Source organism: Delphinapterus leucas, chromosome 5 (assembly GCF_059928025.1).
Source record: "Delphinapterus leucas isolate spDelLeu-1000000601 "Yukka" chromosome 5, BTC_Dleu_Yukka2, whole genome shotgun sequence".
Lineage (NCBI taxonomy): Eukaryota > Metazoa > Chordata > Mammalia > Artiodactyla > Monodontidae > Delphinapterus > Delphinapterus leucas.
Genome location: NC_143133.1, coordinates 98,935,405 through 98,948,822, shown reverse-complemented (window position 1 = coordinate 98,948,822; position 13,418 = coordinate 98,935,405). Strand labels below are relative to the sequence as shown.

At 38.2% G+C, this 13,418-nt stretch overlaps 1 protein-coding gene across 12 annotated transcripts in view; it reads left to right on the top strand.

Annotated features, from left to right (window-relative positions):
- WDFY3 (WD repeat and FYVE domain containing 3) overlaps positions 1 to 13,418 on the top strand; it is a 259,871-nt gene that overhangs the window by 176,695 nt on the left and 69,758 nt on the right. For 11 of the 12 annotated variants that reach the window (XM_089912207.1, XM_089912206.1, XM_089912205.1 and 8 more), the window contains 4 exons: positions 2,882 to 3,117; positions 4,308 to 4,442; positions 6,876 to 7,055; positions 8,435 to 8,668. In XM_089912207.1, the coding sequence (XP_089768333.1) occupies positions 2,882 to 3,117; positions 4,308 to 4,442; positions 6,876 to 7,055; positions 8,435 to 8,668 (785 nt within the window). The remainder of the gene's footprint in view (positions 1 to 2,881; positions 3,118 to 4,307; positions 4,443 to 6,875; positions 7,056 to 8,434; positions 8,669 to 13,418) is intronic. The other variant, XM_089912208.1, reaches the window with a different exon arrangement.

Genomic DNA, 13,418 nt, shown 5'->3' with positions numbered 1-13,418 from the left:
TTAAAATATGCATTTTAGGGCTTCCCTGGTGGCGCAGTGGTTGAGAGTCTGCCTGCCAATGCAGGGGACACGGGTTCGTGCCCCGGTCTGGGAAGATCCCACATGCCGCGGAGCGGCTGGGCCCGTGAGCCATGGCCGCTGAGCCTGCGCATCCGGAGCCTGTGCTCTGCAACGGGAGAGGCCACAACAGTGAGAGGCCCGCGTACCGCAAAAAAAAAAAAAAAAAAAATGCATTTTAAATTATTATCATTATAGAGACTTTATGATCTGAAAAATAGATTGCTGTTTTGCATTGACTCTGGGAGAAAGATATAGCCAACAAGTGTCATAAACAGTTTCGTAGCAAGAAATTTAGTTTTTTGACCTTAATAGTAGCTAGTAGCTACTAAGAGAATAAATAGTGAAAGGCACAATTCAGTGTGAGTTCGGAGAATGTAAGAGTTTGAAATGCTAATTGACAGCGCTGCTTCTCACTGAAGGCCAAAATAATACCTGAGTTTCACCTAGGACTTTGCAGTTTGCAAAATTATTTAACATATGTCATCTCACTTGCCTTCAGGATTCCAGACACGGGTGTATGTATTTTATGGTATATAGGTTATATATTATAGAAATAAACCTAATGAGTATACATTAAGAATTAATTTCTCTCTAATTAGGAAAATAATACTGTTAAATACATAAGCTTCCTGTGTCAGACAGTAATATGTCTGAGTATCTGTCTTCTGACAGTCAGTTCTGTCCTTTTTTCTGTCCTACATCACTTCAGTAATATCAGGAAAAGGTGCTTTTAACTTTTCTGACCTACCTGACTTCATGTCTTAGAATTTATTTGTGCTTCATTGATACCTGCTTGTATATTGCATATGCTGCTTTGGTTCTAAAAGAGAAATCTAGGTATTTAAGTTTAATTTAAATTTGATTAAATTTAATATAACTTTCCCTGAATATCTATCTGATACATACATACTTGTGTATATATATGGATGTATATCTATATCTACATATATATAGATATATCATCTCATTTGATTCTGTTTCTCTTTGCTATGATGAACAACCTAAAGTTTTTGAATGTTTTATTCATATTTCTTAGTTTTTTGTCAGATTTTTCTTTATAAAAATACCTTCCATGTAGCTGTAACTTGAATCTAAATTAATGCTTAACTGCTAATAACATATTAGATATTCCTTAATATCAATTATGGGGTGGAAATAGAGTGTGAAAATTTGGAAAGGAAAATAAATGCTAGTATTGGTTTTCATTTAGGACATATAATTTGATCAAAATTTCTTTTCCTACTTAATGTATAAAATACCACTTTATGTTTTTTGATTTCTTAAGGCTCAGACTTTTTTATATTCATGATTTCATTTAGAATTTACTACAAACAAAAATCACCCAGCATCCTAATGCAGCCAGTTTTTCAGAAATGTGACAATGTCATTGAGAAGGCCAACGGAGACAGTTTAGCTTTACAGGCTTCAGGTCCTGGTGCCACCACTCATTAACTTTATGACTTTGAACAAATCGCATATTTTCTACATTATAAAAAGGATAATAGCAGTTTCTTACATGCCCATTGTCTAAGAAATGAGATGATACATGAAAGAGGTTGGTAATTTGCTGTCCAATTTTTTGTTAATTAGAAGAGCATGCTTTAGAAGATTAATTCATATCACACTGAGCAATTGATTTGGATGAACTGTTTAAAAAGCCACCTAGGTACAAATTTCTCTTTCATTATTTTAAGTAGTAACAAGTATGTGCTTACTTCATCATAGAAAAAAGAACTTGGAAAAAAATGTGAATATTCATTTGAAATAAAAATTGTTTCAGAGTAAAAGTCAGTCTTTCATCTTGCTGTTTGCAGAAGTTTTCCATTGAATCTCTAGCCAACATTTCTTCTGTACTGAGCACTGTACTAGGTTTGGGGTGGCAAAAGAACTAGATGTTTGAGGGCTTCCCTGGTGGCGCACTGGTTGAGAGTCCGCCTGCCGATGCAGGGGACACGGGTTCGTGCCCCGGTCCAGGAAGATCGCACATGCCGCGGAGCAACTGGGCCTGTGAGCCATGGCCGCTGAGCCTGCGCGTCCAGAGCCTGTGCTCAGCAATGGGAGAGGCCTGAGTACCGCAAAAAAAACCAAAAAAAACCAAAAACAACTAGATGTTATAGTTGTTTCCCAAAGGTAGTTAGTTATATAAAGGAGGAAACAGGATTGATAGAAAGGCTGGTGCTGTAAGCCACATTAATAAGCAGTGATCATCTCCTGGTAGAGCTGTGGTTCTAGAACAGATTTTGGATGTTCAGATAACCACAGTGACAGTGGGTTCAGACTTGCTATCCCACTGCCAGACAGCTTTCCAGCAGAGTTACAGACCATGTTGTGAGGAAAGATTATTTTGCATATTCATTTTGTCTTGTCTCTTGATTCATAGATCATTTAAGGTAATTAGTTTATCTCAATTTTCAGGACAAATGAAATATATTAACTATATTTTGGTGCATTTTTAAGTTAAATTTTTTTGTAGCATCTTAAATTCTGGCTGTTTTGAATATTACTGTCTTCTTAGGGAAATGTTAGAGCTCTTTGGAGGTCATTCTTTTAATGAGTAGAATTTATACTACCTCTTGTATCTGACTGCCTCAGCTATGTTTTGAGACCTGTATCCTAATAGACAGGCTTGCCAAAGTCAAAGAGATAGTAAAGTAAAACTTTTGACTGAAAGATTAATTCAACAGTTGAATAGTTAATTACTTATATTAATGTGAATGTTCTGGATGGAAATGTCACATATGCTAATTACTCCTTTCTTTGTTAACGTAGCATGGTAATCGATTATTAATTTTGTCCTTATCGTTGTTTCCTCTTCTCTTAGGATTCAACGTGGGCAGGAGTGCTGGTGGGAGATCGACTGTCAGGGAGATTAACCGGGATGCTTGTCATTTTCCTGGTTTTCCAGTTCTTCAGTCATTCCTTCCTAAACACACTAATGTCCCTGCCCTCTATTTTCTCCTCATGGCACTGTTTCTGCAGCAGCCAGTTAGTGAGCTGCCTGAGAACCTGCAGGTCAGTGTGCCTGTCATCAGCAGCCGATGTAAGCAGGGTTGCCAGGTAGGAATTATCTAGTAGGGTGTAAGTGTAATTACATTTGTCAGAAAGTCACCGCAGGGTGATGGGTTAATCACACTAAAATCAACTGGTTCCATCCCTTTCTCACGTTTGGGATTTGATTTGGAACATAAAAATCGTAAAGTACCATAGAAAATTTCCCCAAAAAGTCCTTTGTACCTATTTGGTCCTTTTCTCTTTATGATTACTCTATATGATTATATATGCGTGAAGACTTTGGATGATATTTTAATGGTGATCAAAAGAATTCTTTTGAGTAACATGATTTTATCTAGAAATATAATTTCTGTAGAATTAAAAATGGAGTAGTGTACATACCATAAATTGGGTGGGTATGAAAGGATTCTTAGTACAAGTCTGATTAGAAAAATGTTTTTAAATTCTCAATGATAGGTAATGTCCACGTTAGGAAAACAGTAAGGCTTTACCTGATTTCTAATCTGAGACTATCATGGATATTTCTATATAGTTCATGTTTGTGGCACTGCAAAGACATAGGAATTTAGTTTTAAACTCAGTTATACTTCCATAATAATGCCAAAATGCTATTCAAATCAACTCTAGTCATTGACAAAACCTTTTAAATGAAAACGCTGAGTCTGTACCCATACATTAAGTCACAGTACAGATTCATGCTTAGCAGAGTTTGGTTGGTTATGTAATTTTCAAAATAAGCATGACACCATAGTCATAAAGTGTTATATAAAACTACTATGAATAAATCTCCTCAGACTGATTTTTATTTCATCAAATCTTCATCTGTATGTAACCTAAAAGTGAATTAGAACATTGCTGAGAGTGGGGGAAAGAGTAAGTTCAATGTGCTTTTTAAAAAGATCCTGCTTATTTAAGACCATCAGTTCTTTAATTTCATCGCCTAGCTAATTAGCAAGTATTTTATTTTTGTTTGTTTTCCTTAGGAAAAAAAAGAAAATGATGTTTTTAACATAGGTCTAAGACAGGATGATACATAATATTCACTTTGTCTTGTAAATGTAAAAATGAGTTTTAAAATATAGGAGGGAGGAATGCTAGGTCTCTATCTCTTTGTCATTGCTCACTTTGGAAAAAACTAATTAATTTCAAAGAAATTTTAGAATATTAGAACTTTTGAGGGTCTCTACTGAAAAAAATTGGCAATGGCTAATCTTTATTCACTTTCACCTCTGCAGTTTGATTTAGATTCCATTTGGACATTTATCTTTGGAGTGCCTGCCTCCAGTGGAACTGTGGTCTCTTCTATCCATAACGTATGCACAGAAGCTGCTTTTTTATTATTGGGGATGCTCCGCAGCATGCTGAATTCAGTAAGTTCCTGAGATACTGATACCTGTCGGTAGTTCTTCCTGCCTGTGATATTTTTTAAAATAGAAGAATCCTTTGCTGTCATAACTCTTTATTTACTATGTGGTCTCTGGAACCTCAGCCTCTGTGTTTTGTTATCTTTAGTGTAAGGAAAGACCATGCAGTTGTTAAGATCCTGAGCTCGGGAGCTAGGTTCAGAATCCCTACTCTGGTACTTCAGACATACTAACCTCATGTGCGTCAGTTTCCTTATGTATAAAATGCTGGTAATAATAGAATTTATCTCTTAGGACTCTTGTGAGGATGTATGAGTTAGTGTATACACAAAGCACTTACAAGAGTGCCTGGTGTAGAGTAAGCACTTCATAAGTGTTAACTGATGCTGTTAGCGCTATAAAATACATATTTCAATGTATAAGTGTATATAACGAATATATATTGTACTGAATGTCATTGCAATATGTTGTTTGAACTTTTAAAATCACTCTCATTTAGAGATTTAAAATGTTATCAGTGCAAGTTTTATTTTGTATTTGTTTTTATGTTTTCTATTCTAATTATTTCTATTCTAATTGAAAGAGTAAATGACAAAATGTATGTTCCTACCTTTCTTACAGGAATACCGTGAATAATGATTTAATTTGTTTACACGATTTAGGATCACATTGTAAGAGGAATTATTAACCAGACTCTTTGGATTACAAGTACCTGATAAATCTGATTTTAGTCAAAACTATTCTTATGCCATCTAAGAAAAGGACGTTACTATTAAATGTGTTAATTTAGAATGCTTTGGGATTCTTGTTTTGGTTTTTATTCATAAACAATTATAAAAATCTAAGCTGAAAAAGAAGCCACTCTCTGGGGAAGTATCAGAAGATAAGCATTGTTGAAATATATTCTTTTTTTGTTACTCTTTTATCATCATCATCACTGTTATTGTTGTAAGGCTTTTAAAGAAAAACAACTCATATGTGTCTACTTTATTCAATATTCTACTACAACGCTACTTTACTTCTGACACTTCTGGTCACCAAGTATGTGGAAGGTTTCGCCACACCAGCTGGGTGTTCAACAGTTCAATTCAGTTCTGACACTATCTACTAGGAGGTAGCATCGAGTACCACAGGTCAAGGGCTCAGTCTCACAAGATACCCCTCCCCCCCACCAACCCTGCCCCACTTCAAATGCCAGTCACAAGTCCAGGTTGTTACCTGTGTTTCTGACTCACCAGTTATAAATTTCAGGTTCCCGTGACTGAGGAAAACATTTTACCTCCTAGATTACCAGTTTATTATAAAAGGACGTATCTCAGGAATAACCAGATGGAAGAGGTGCATAGGGCAAGGTGGGAAGGGACACGGAGCCTCCATGCCCTCTCCGTCCTGCTACTCTCCCAGCACCTCAACGTGTTCATCAGTCCAGAAGCTTTCTGAACCCTGTGTTTTTTATTTTTATGGCACCTTGATTACACAGGCATGATTAATTAAATCATTGGTCACTGGTGATTGAGCCTGGTCTCCAGCCCCTCTTCGTCCCTGGGGGCTGTGGGGAACAGGTTCAGTTAACTTCCAGCCCTCTAGTGCCATGGTTGGTTCCCCCGGCAAGACAGCCCATCAACATAAACTCAAGTGTGGTGGAAAGCAGCTTGTTATGATTAACAAAAAGACACATTTATGGCTCTTTTATCACTTAGGAAATGCCAAGGGTTTTAGGATCTCTGTGCCTGAAATGGAACAAAGACTAAATATATATTTCTTATTATGAATCACAATATCACAGTTGCATAATGGTTAAGAGCACTGTTCTCATTTTTTATATGACAGTAGGAGGCTCAGAAAGGTCAAGTAATTTCCTCATTTTTTTTTTTTTTTTTTTTTTTTCGGTACGTGGGCCTCTCACTGTTGTGGCCTCTCCTGTTGCGGAGCACAGGCTCCGGATGCGCAGGCTCAGCGGCCATGGCTTACAGGCCCAGCTGCTCCACGGCATGTGGGATCTTCCCGGACCGGGGCACAAACCTGTGTCCCCTGCATTGGCAGGCGGACTCTCAACCACTGCGCCACCAGGGAAGCCCAACTTCCCCATTTTTATCTTAATCCTAACTCTCTGGCGTGATGGAGGATGGGGCAACTTTGATGGGAATAGAGCCACTACTGGCTCCAGCCATACTCATGTTGATAATGATGAATAATCAAAACCATTGACTCTAGTTACTGAGCTGTGAGTACTCAAAGGAATAGAAAAACATTCTGTCAGCTTCTAGGGGTATCACCTTTGTTTTAGTTTTCTAGATTTGTTGGCCTGTGTGTTTGCTCCTGTGTGTGGTTTACAAGAGTTCTGGACCATCAATTTATCCGGTTTTAGAAGAGTAGTGAGTAACTTTTAGTAGTGTCAGTTTTTCTAACATGTTGTTTCCTCTCTTGTCCCCATGACAGCCTTGGCAGTCAGAAGAAGAGGGATCTTGGCTCCGGGAATACCCTGTGACCCTGATGCAGTTCTTTAGATACTTGTATCACAATGTCCCAGACCTGGCCTCCATGTGGATGAGCCCCGACTTCCTGTGTGCATTAGCAGCCACGGTCTTCCCCTTCAACATTCGCCCTTACTCAGAGATGGTAGGAAAGGGGGAGGAAAATATCAAAACTGGAATTAGTCTGCTCCAATGGTTAGCAGATTTTTTTGGCCAATTTTTTAAGCTTCTCACCAAGTTACAGTTTCATAACTTTCTGCTTCATCTCTTACATCATTATCTGGTATCTGGCTCCCCACATGCTCCTTCTGCTTTCCCTTGAAATAACAGTGAATTCTACTTCCTGTTTTCATTTACCATATTCTTGTAAGTCCCTCATTAGTGAATTCCATCTTCATGTAGTTGTTGATCCATTTCTTCTTATATTTAATGATAGCTGTATAGTTGTGAAATCAGGTTACAGAACTCTAGTCAGACCAAATTTATTTCCACTTCATTTATATCAGGAATTAGGCATCTCCTGCATTTAGTCTTTACAAATTAATTACAGGATTGATTGTCTTTATAAGAAATGACATGTGTGTTTGTCCCTTCTGTTCAACTTTTTCTATTTTGTTCAATGGTTATTTTTCATATTTTGCACTAAAGAGAAAGTTATTAGACTGTAATCATACGTAGTATAAATACTTCTTTTGTCCTTTAAAACGAACCCAAAAGACAGTTGTTCTTCCATAGAACTTCAGAATTTCATGATGTTTTGTCTTACTTCTGCCACTTACTCAAGAGGCTGAAATAAGGTATCTTCTTCATACTAATTTTTCTTCATGTATAATGGTGAAATACTCGTTCTAAAATTATGGCGATTTTTAGGAAAAAAGCAAGTATAGCACATGACCTTAACACCATGGCTTGTTTATAATTTTAGAATCCACATTTTTGGTAAAAAAAGATTTTAGTAATATTTTGATGTTTTTTCCTTGTCGGCATCTTGTAATCTGTCTTCTAATCCTTCTTTCTTTTTCTGTTGGCTCAAACTTGGTACTAGTTTTGTATTGCTTACTTATTTGGGTTTTTTTTTTTTTTTTTTTTACCTACAAAAATGGGTCAGCCCTTGGGTGCAATCATTATGCCAGATTTTTATCTGAAAGTCTATAACACTTGACTTCTCAGTAGGTATGTTTTAAATAAGCAAATATAGTCATTCTCATTTTATTATTTCATTTATTTCAAGTTCAGTTATCCACAATAGAGATAAAATTCAACATAAAGCAGTTATATGGTTAGTGGCCAGTGAGTAGTTTAATATTAGAAAGAGCATGTGTTGAGTAATCGTGACATATGGTGCCCGATTACCACCCTGAAAAGAGAAGATAAGTAAAGCAAAGTGAACGATGTAATGCACTGAATAGCTTAATAGGAGGTAAACACTGAACAAAAATACTGTTGCTGCTACAATTTGGTGGAAGTAAAAACATCAAATGAAATCGAATGTGACTAGGATATATTTCCACTTGATTTTATTAGGTGACTGATCTTGATGATGAAGTTGGATCTCCAGCGGAAGAGTTTAAAGCCTTTGCAGCAGACACAGGGATGAACAGAAGCCAATCAGAGTACTGCAACGTGGGTGTCAAGACATACCTGACCAATCACCCTGCTAAAAAGTTCGTTTTTGACTTCATGCGGGTCTTAATAATAGACAACCTCTGTCTTACCCCTGCCAGCAAGCAGACTCCACTAATTGATCTTTTGTTGGAGGTAAAGACAAAGAAATGCATTTACATCTCTTTCAAATTGTTTTTATAATGAGAGCATTAATAACCAAGCAAGTTTTATGCCACATACCTTTCAGATTTCTAATTCTTTTGGGTTGTAAAGGCAGAACGTATCATGAGCTATGGGAATTTTTTATCATAAGTGTGCTAATATACACCCTATCAATTTGTTTCTCTTCTTTCTATTCCTTTTGGCATGTCCTTAATTTAGTCCTTTATCACCCTTCCCCTGGATAGACCAGGAATTGACAAACGTTTTCTGTAAAGGGCCAAATAGTAAATATTTTCAGCTTTGTGGGCTGTACAGTCTCTCACAACTACTTCACTCTGCCATTGCAATGAGAAAGCAGCCACAGACAATACATAAATGAGTGAGCGTGGCCGTGTTCCAGTACAACTTTATGTACAGTAACAACGATAGGCTGAATTTGGCCCATGGACCTTAGTGTTCCAGCTCCTTCCCTAGTCATTTACAGCAGCATTGTCTCCTTAGCTTATAACTTCCTATTTCAGTCCCTGTTATTTATCACTTCCGGTATTATTGGTTTTAGTGTCCTGTGGGGCTTAAGGCGTGGTGCATTGCACATAATAGGTGCTCAATATGCACTTACTGAATTTTCCCCAAGGCAGCAAACTTGTAGGTTGTTTGGTATCTGAGCTCAGGCTCCTATAACAAAATACCATAGACTGGGTGGCTTCAGTAGCAGACAGTCATTTCTCACAGTTCTGGAGACTGAGAAGTCTGACGTCAGGATGCCAGCTTGGTCAGGTTGTGGTGAGGGCCCTCTTCCTGGCTTGCAGATGGCTGCCTTGCTCTCACATGGCAGAGAAAGACCTCAGGTGGTTATTCCTCTTCTTATAAGGGCATGAATCCCCTCATGTGGACTCCCCATGACCTCATCTAAACCTAATTACCTCCAGAAAGCTCCATCTCTCTAATATCATCACATTGAGGGTTAGGGCTTAATTTATGAATTTTGCGGGGGGACACAAACATTTAGTCCATTGCACTTGATAATTCTCCTGATAAGTGATAAGAACTAGCTGATGCATCAGAAAACAAACCCTAAAGTGGTCACACTGCTGGCTCTAGAAATTGACCATCCCTGAAAACCAAATGTTCACCTAGAAAAATCTCAAGAAAAAATAAAAGACCATTGAAGGGGATCTAATATATAATTAGTTGCCTATACATTCATTCTTTTGGCCAATTCATATAAATAGGGTCAAGCAGTACATGCCAGAGCTCTGAAAATAATGTTTTATGAAAGATTCAATCAGTGTAAAAGACTAACTGCTTCTCTCTGTGAGGAGCTTCCCACATGCCGCCCTCAGCAGTTTGACAACTGAACCTGCACTTTCTCTGCTCCCTCTAGTGGCGAAAACAGTTAACTTTTTATTTGAAACCTTAAAATCCCAGCAAATGTTTATCTTATTCATGTGAAAATATCTCAGTTTGATCAATTAAAAGAAATCAGTGTAATTTAGGTACCAGTCACGCTAAGCACTTTAAAGCATTTTTTAATTTATTATTTATTTATATATCTTTGGCCGCTTTGGGTCTTCATTGCTGCGCACGGGCTTTCTCTAGTTGCGGCGAGCGGGGGCTATTCTTCGTTGTGGTGAGCGGGCTTCTCATTGCAGTGGCTTCTCTTGCTGCAGAGCACGGGCTCTAGGCGCGTGGGCTTCAGTAGTTGCAGCACTCGGGCTCAGTAGTTGTGGCTCACAGGCTCTAGATAGAGCGCAGGCTCAGTAGTTGTGGCGCACAGGCTTAGCTGCTCTGCGGCATGTGGGATCTTCCCGGACCAGGGCTCAAACCCGCGTCCCCTGCATCGGCAGGCGGATTCTTAACCACTGCGCCACCAGGGAAGTCCTATGCAAAGCATGTTAACCGGGACCACAGTGTTCAATATTGGCAGAAAAATAATTGATTTCATCAAGAATTCATCTGGTAGATTTTAAAAGCCTGCCTGGTAGAGCTTGTCCTCTTTGGAAACTTTAAGAAGAGAGATGGCTAGTGTTTTAGTGCATGGGGTAAGAATTTGAAGCATTCTATGCAAAATAAAATGGTTTTCAGAAAATAACAGGATAAAGTTAAGAATAGGTGTGTGTAAGAAAGCATAACTGAGCCAAAAAATAAAATACACATATGTAGAGGAAATGGGGTAAGTGTATGTATTCAGTAATAACAGTCTTGTAGGAATCCTAATAGCTAATTAACTAGCAACGGGTAAATTGTATAATTGTCTTTTATTTTGGTTTTCAGTAAGGAAAGTTTGATATGACATGTATTAACCTTGAGATAACGTTCTCATTATTGTGGACACTAACTTGCCCTGAAGTGGAATTGTATCTGATTGCATTAGGGAGTCAGGGGTGGTAGTATTTTAGGAAGAACCAGGGAGTGTCAAGATTGAATTTCCCAAATAGATTATCAACTCTTTAAAGTTAGGGACCAACTTTCATGTGTCCTTTTGTCTCTCACAAAGTTAGCTCAGTGCCTTGGTGTGTTCTTTAAGTTTTTTTGAATTATTTAACTATAACTATATCCCTGGCAGTTCCCAAACAGGAAGATATGATACCATCTAATAAGAGAGAGATAAATTTGCTTTTAAAAATCAGTGCTTTGAGGAACTTCAAATCTAATACACAAACACAGAATACACATACAAAAAATATTTAGTGGAAATGCTGTTGCATTCCATGTCTTCCCATGGTGTAAAATAATAAATTACAAGCATATGATTCTGAATGTTACAATTATGAAGTCTATCTCTGAAGAAAATCAACAAAAGAACTATCCTATATATTTACCATTTACCTATGTGAAGGAAGGTGTTTGAACCAACTGATTTTTGGGCTGATATGCTCAAGCCAGGCCATTTTCAGTCTTAGGATTGTTGGGATGTCATCGTAAGAGTGTCTACTTACTTGATTGTATCTATAAAAGAATGTGTGAAGTTATCTTTATTAGCAGTCTATAAAAATAAAAGCTTCCCATTCACATAGACTGGCTTGAGTGTGAGTCAGACCAAATACAAGGGAAGCAGTGTGGTGTCATAGAAGGACCTGGTTTGAATTCTGGCCCTGTGGTTTATTATGTAAACATTTTATTCTCACTGAGCTAAATTCATCCTCTAGAGAATGATATTATATACTATCTCCCCTGCGTGATTTTTGTGACAGTTAAATATATATAAATCACCCAGCAAAACTATTTTGAGAAATTAAACATGTGCTGCTTATAGCTGTGTAACCTTGGCCCAGCTCAGTTCTCTTCACCCCTTACAGTTTGCCCATCTTTAAGATGGCATAAAAATAGAACCTGTCTCTGAGGACTGTTGTGAGAATTAAGTAAGATAATACATATAAGATTCATAACACAGTGCCTGGCACGTAAGACCTGCTCAAAAATCAAGTGGCCTGTGGTGGCTTATACAATCACCAGCGCCCTCTGCTGGCACCAGCAGGCATCTAATGAAATGCCAAATGAATTTGCTGCATGTGGCCACGGAAGGAAAGTACCTGAGAACAGACCAAAAAGTACTTGTATATACCTGAAGGAAAGAAATATGATGAAACAAAGGAGGCTGATTTGGAGTGTGTGCCTGTCTGAGGAGTTCGCTGCTTTCTGCTCCCGCCATCTTCTAAAAGACCTCCCCGTTCCCATCAGAGTGCAGCACCCCCTGCAGAGCAATAAACAAACCAAAAAAAGTGGCAAAAGTGGGCAAAGAGAGTGCTATGAAGTAACTGAGAGAAGAGAAGCCAGTCAGGCTTCTGCAGTCAGAAGGACAGAGCGCAAACCCCTCTTCCTTGAAGGCTTTTCCTGTTACGGAGCACTAAAGGCCTCCCCCGCAGAGCCAGAGGGCTCTCAGCCATGGGCAGCACACGTGCCCACGACGACTCTGCATGGTGTTCCCAGGCCTCAAAAAGGACACTTTGAGTCTTTGAAGACTCTTGTTGTTGACTGGCTTCACTGTCTTCTCTGGGAAGACAGATCTCACAGGCAGAGCAGAGCATACGGCTCACCCTCTCTTCCTTCGGCCCTGAATTCATCCTGGTTGTCTGGTGGGCCAACCAGGTTTATCTAAAAAAATGGAGAGATTGTGGCTGAATTGTTCTTGTGCATTTGTTAACTTCAGTATGGAGATTTTTAGTAGGGCTGGAAGAGTACGGAATGGCAGGTGAAGTGCTGAACTTTGGCATCAAAGAAACTGACGTTTGAAACCTAGTTGTGACTTGACCAAGTGACCTGACCTCTCAAAGCCTCAATTACCTTATCTCTAAAGTGGAGATGATAGTATCTACCTCAAAAGGATATTGTGCACAATGAGATAAGGTACATAAAACTAAGCACTGTGTAGTTACATAATTGTAGTCCAGTGAATTGTTTTAAAAAAAGAAAAAAACACCCAAGAAAACTATGCATGCACTCATAAAGTCTTAAGTCCGTTAAAAGTTAGGCTACTATGAGTATCAGCAAGAACATTTGAACTTGGCAGTTAGAGCCAATAACAGAGTTAATTCTGGGTCATGATCATTCATGAAACAGCTTCAGTGAGAGGAATCAGAGGATTAAATACGCCTGTTGGTGACTGAGCCAGCCTTAAATCCTTATAGAATACAAAAGAATACTTTCTAATTAAGTAAAAATAACTATTGTTGACAGATCAAACTACTTCTCTATGTTCTATGTTCCCTGTTTTACATACTCCAAAACTTTGTCTAATTAA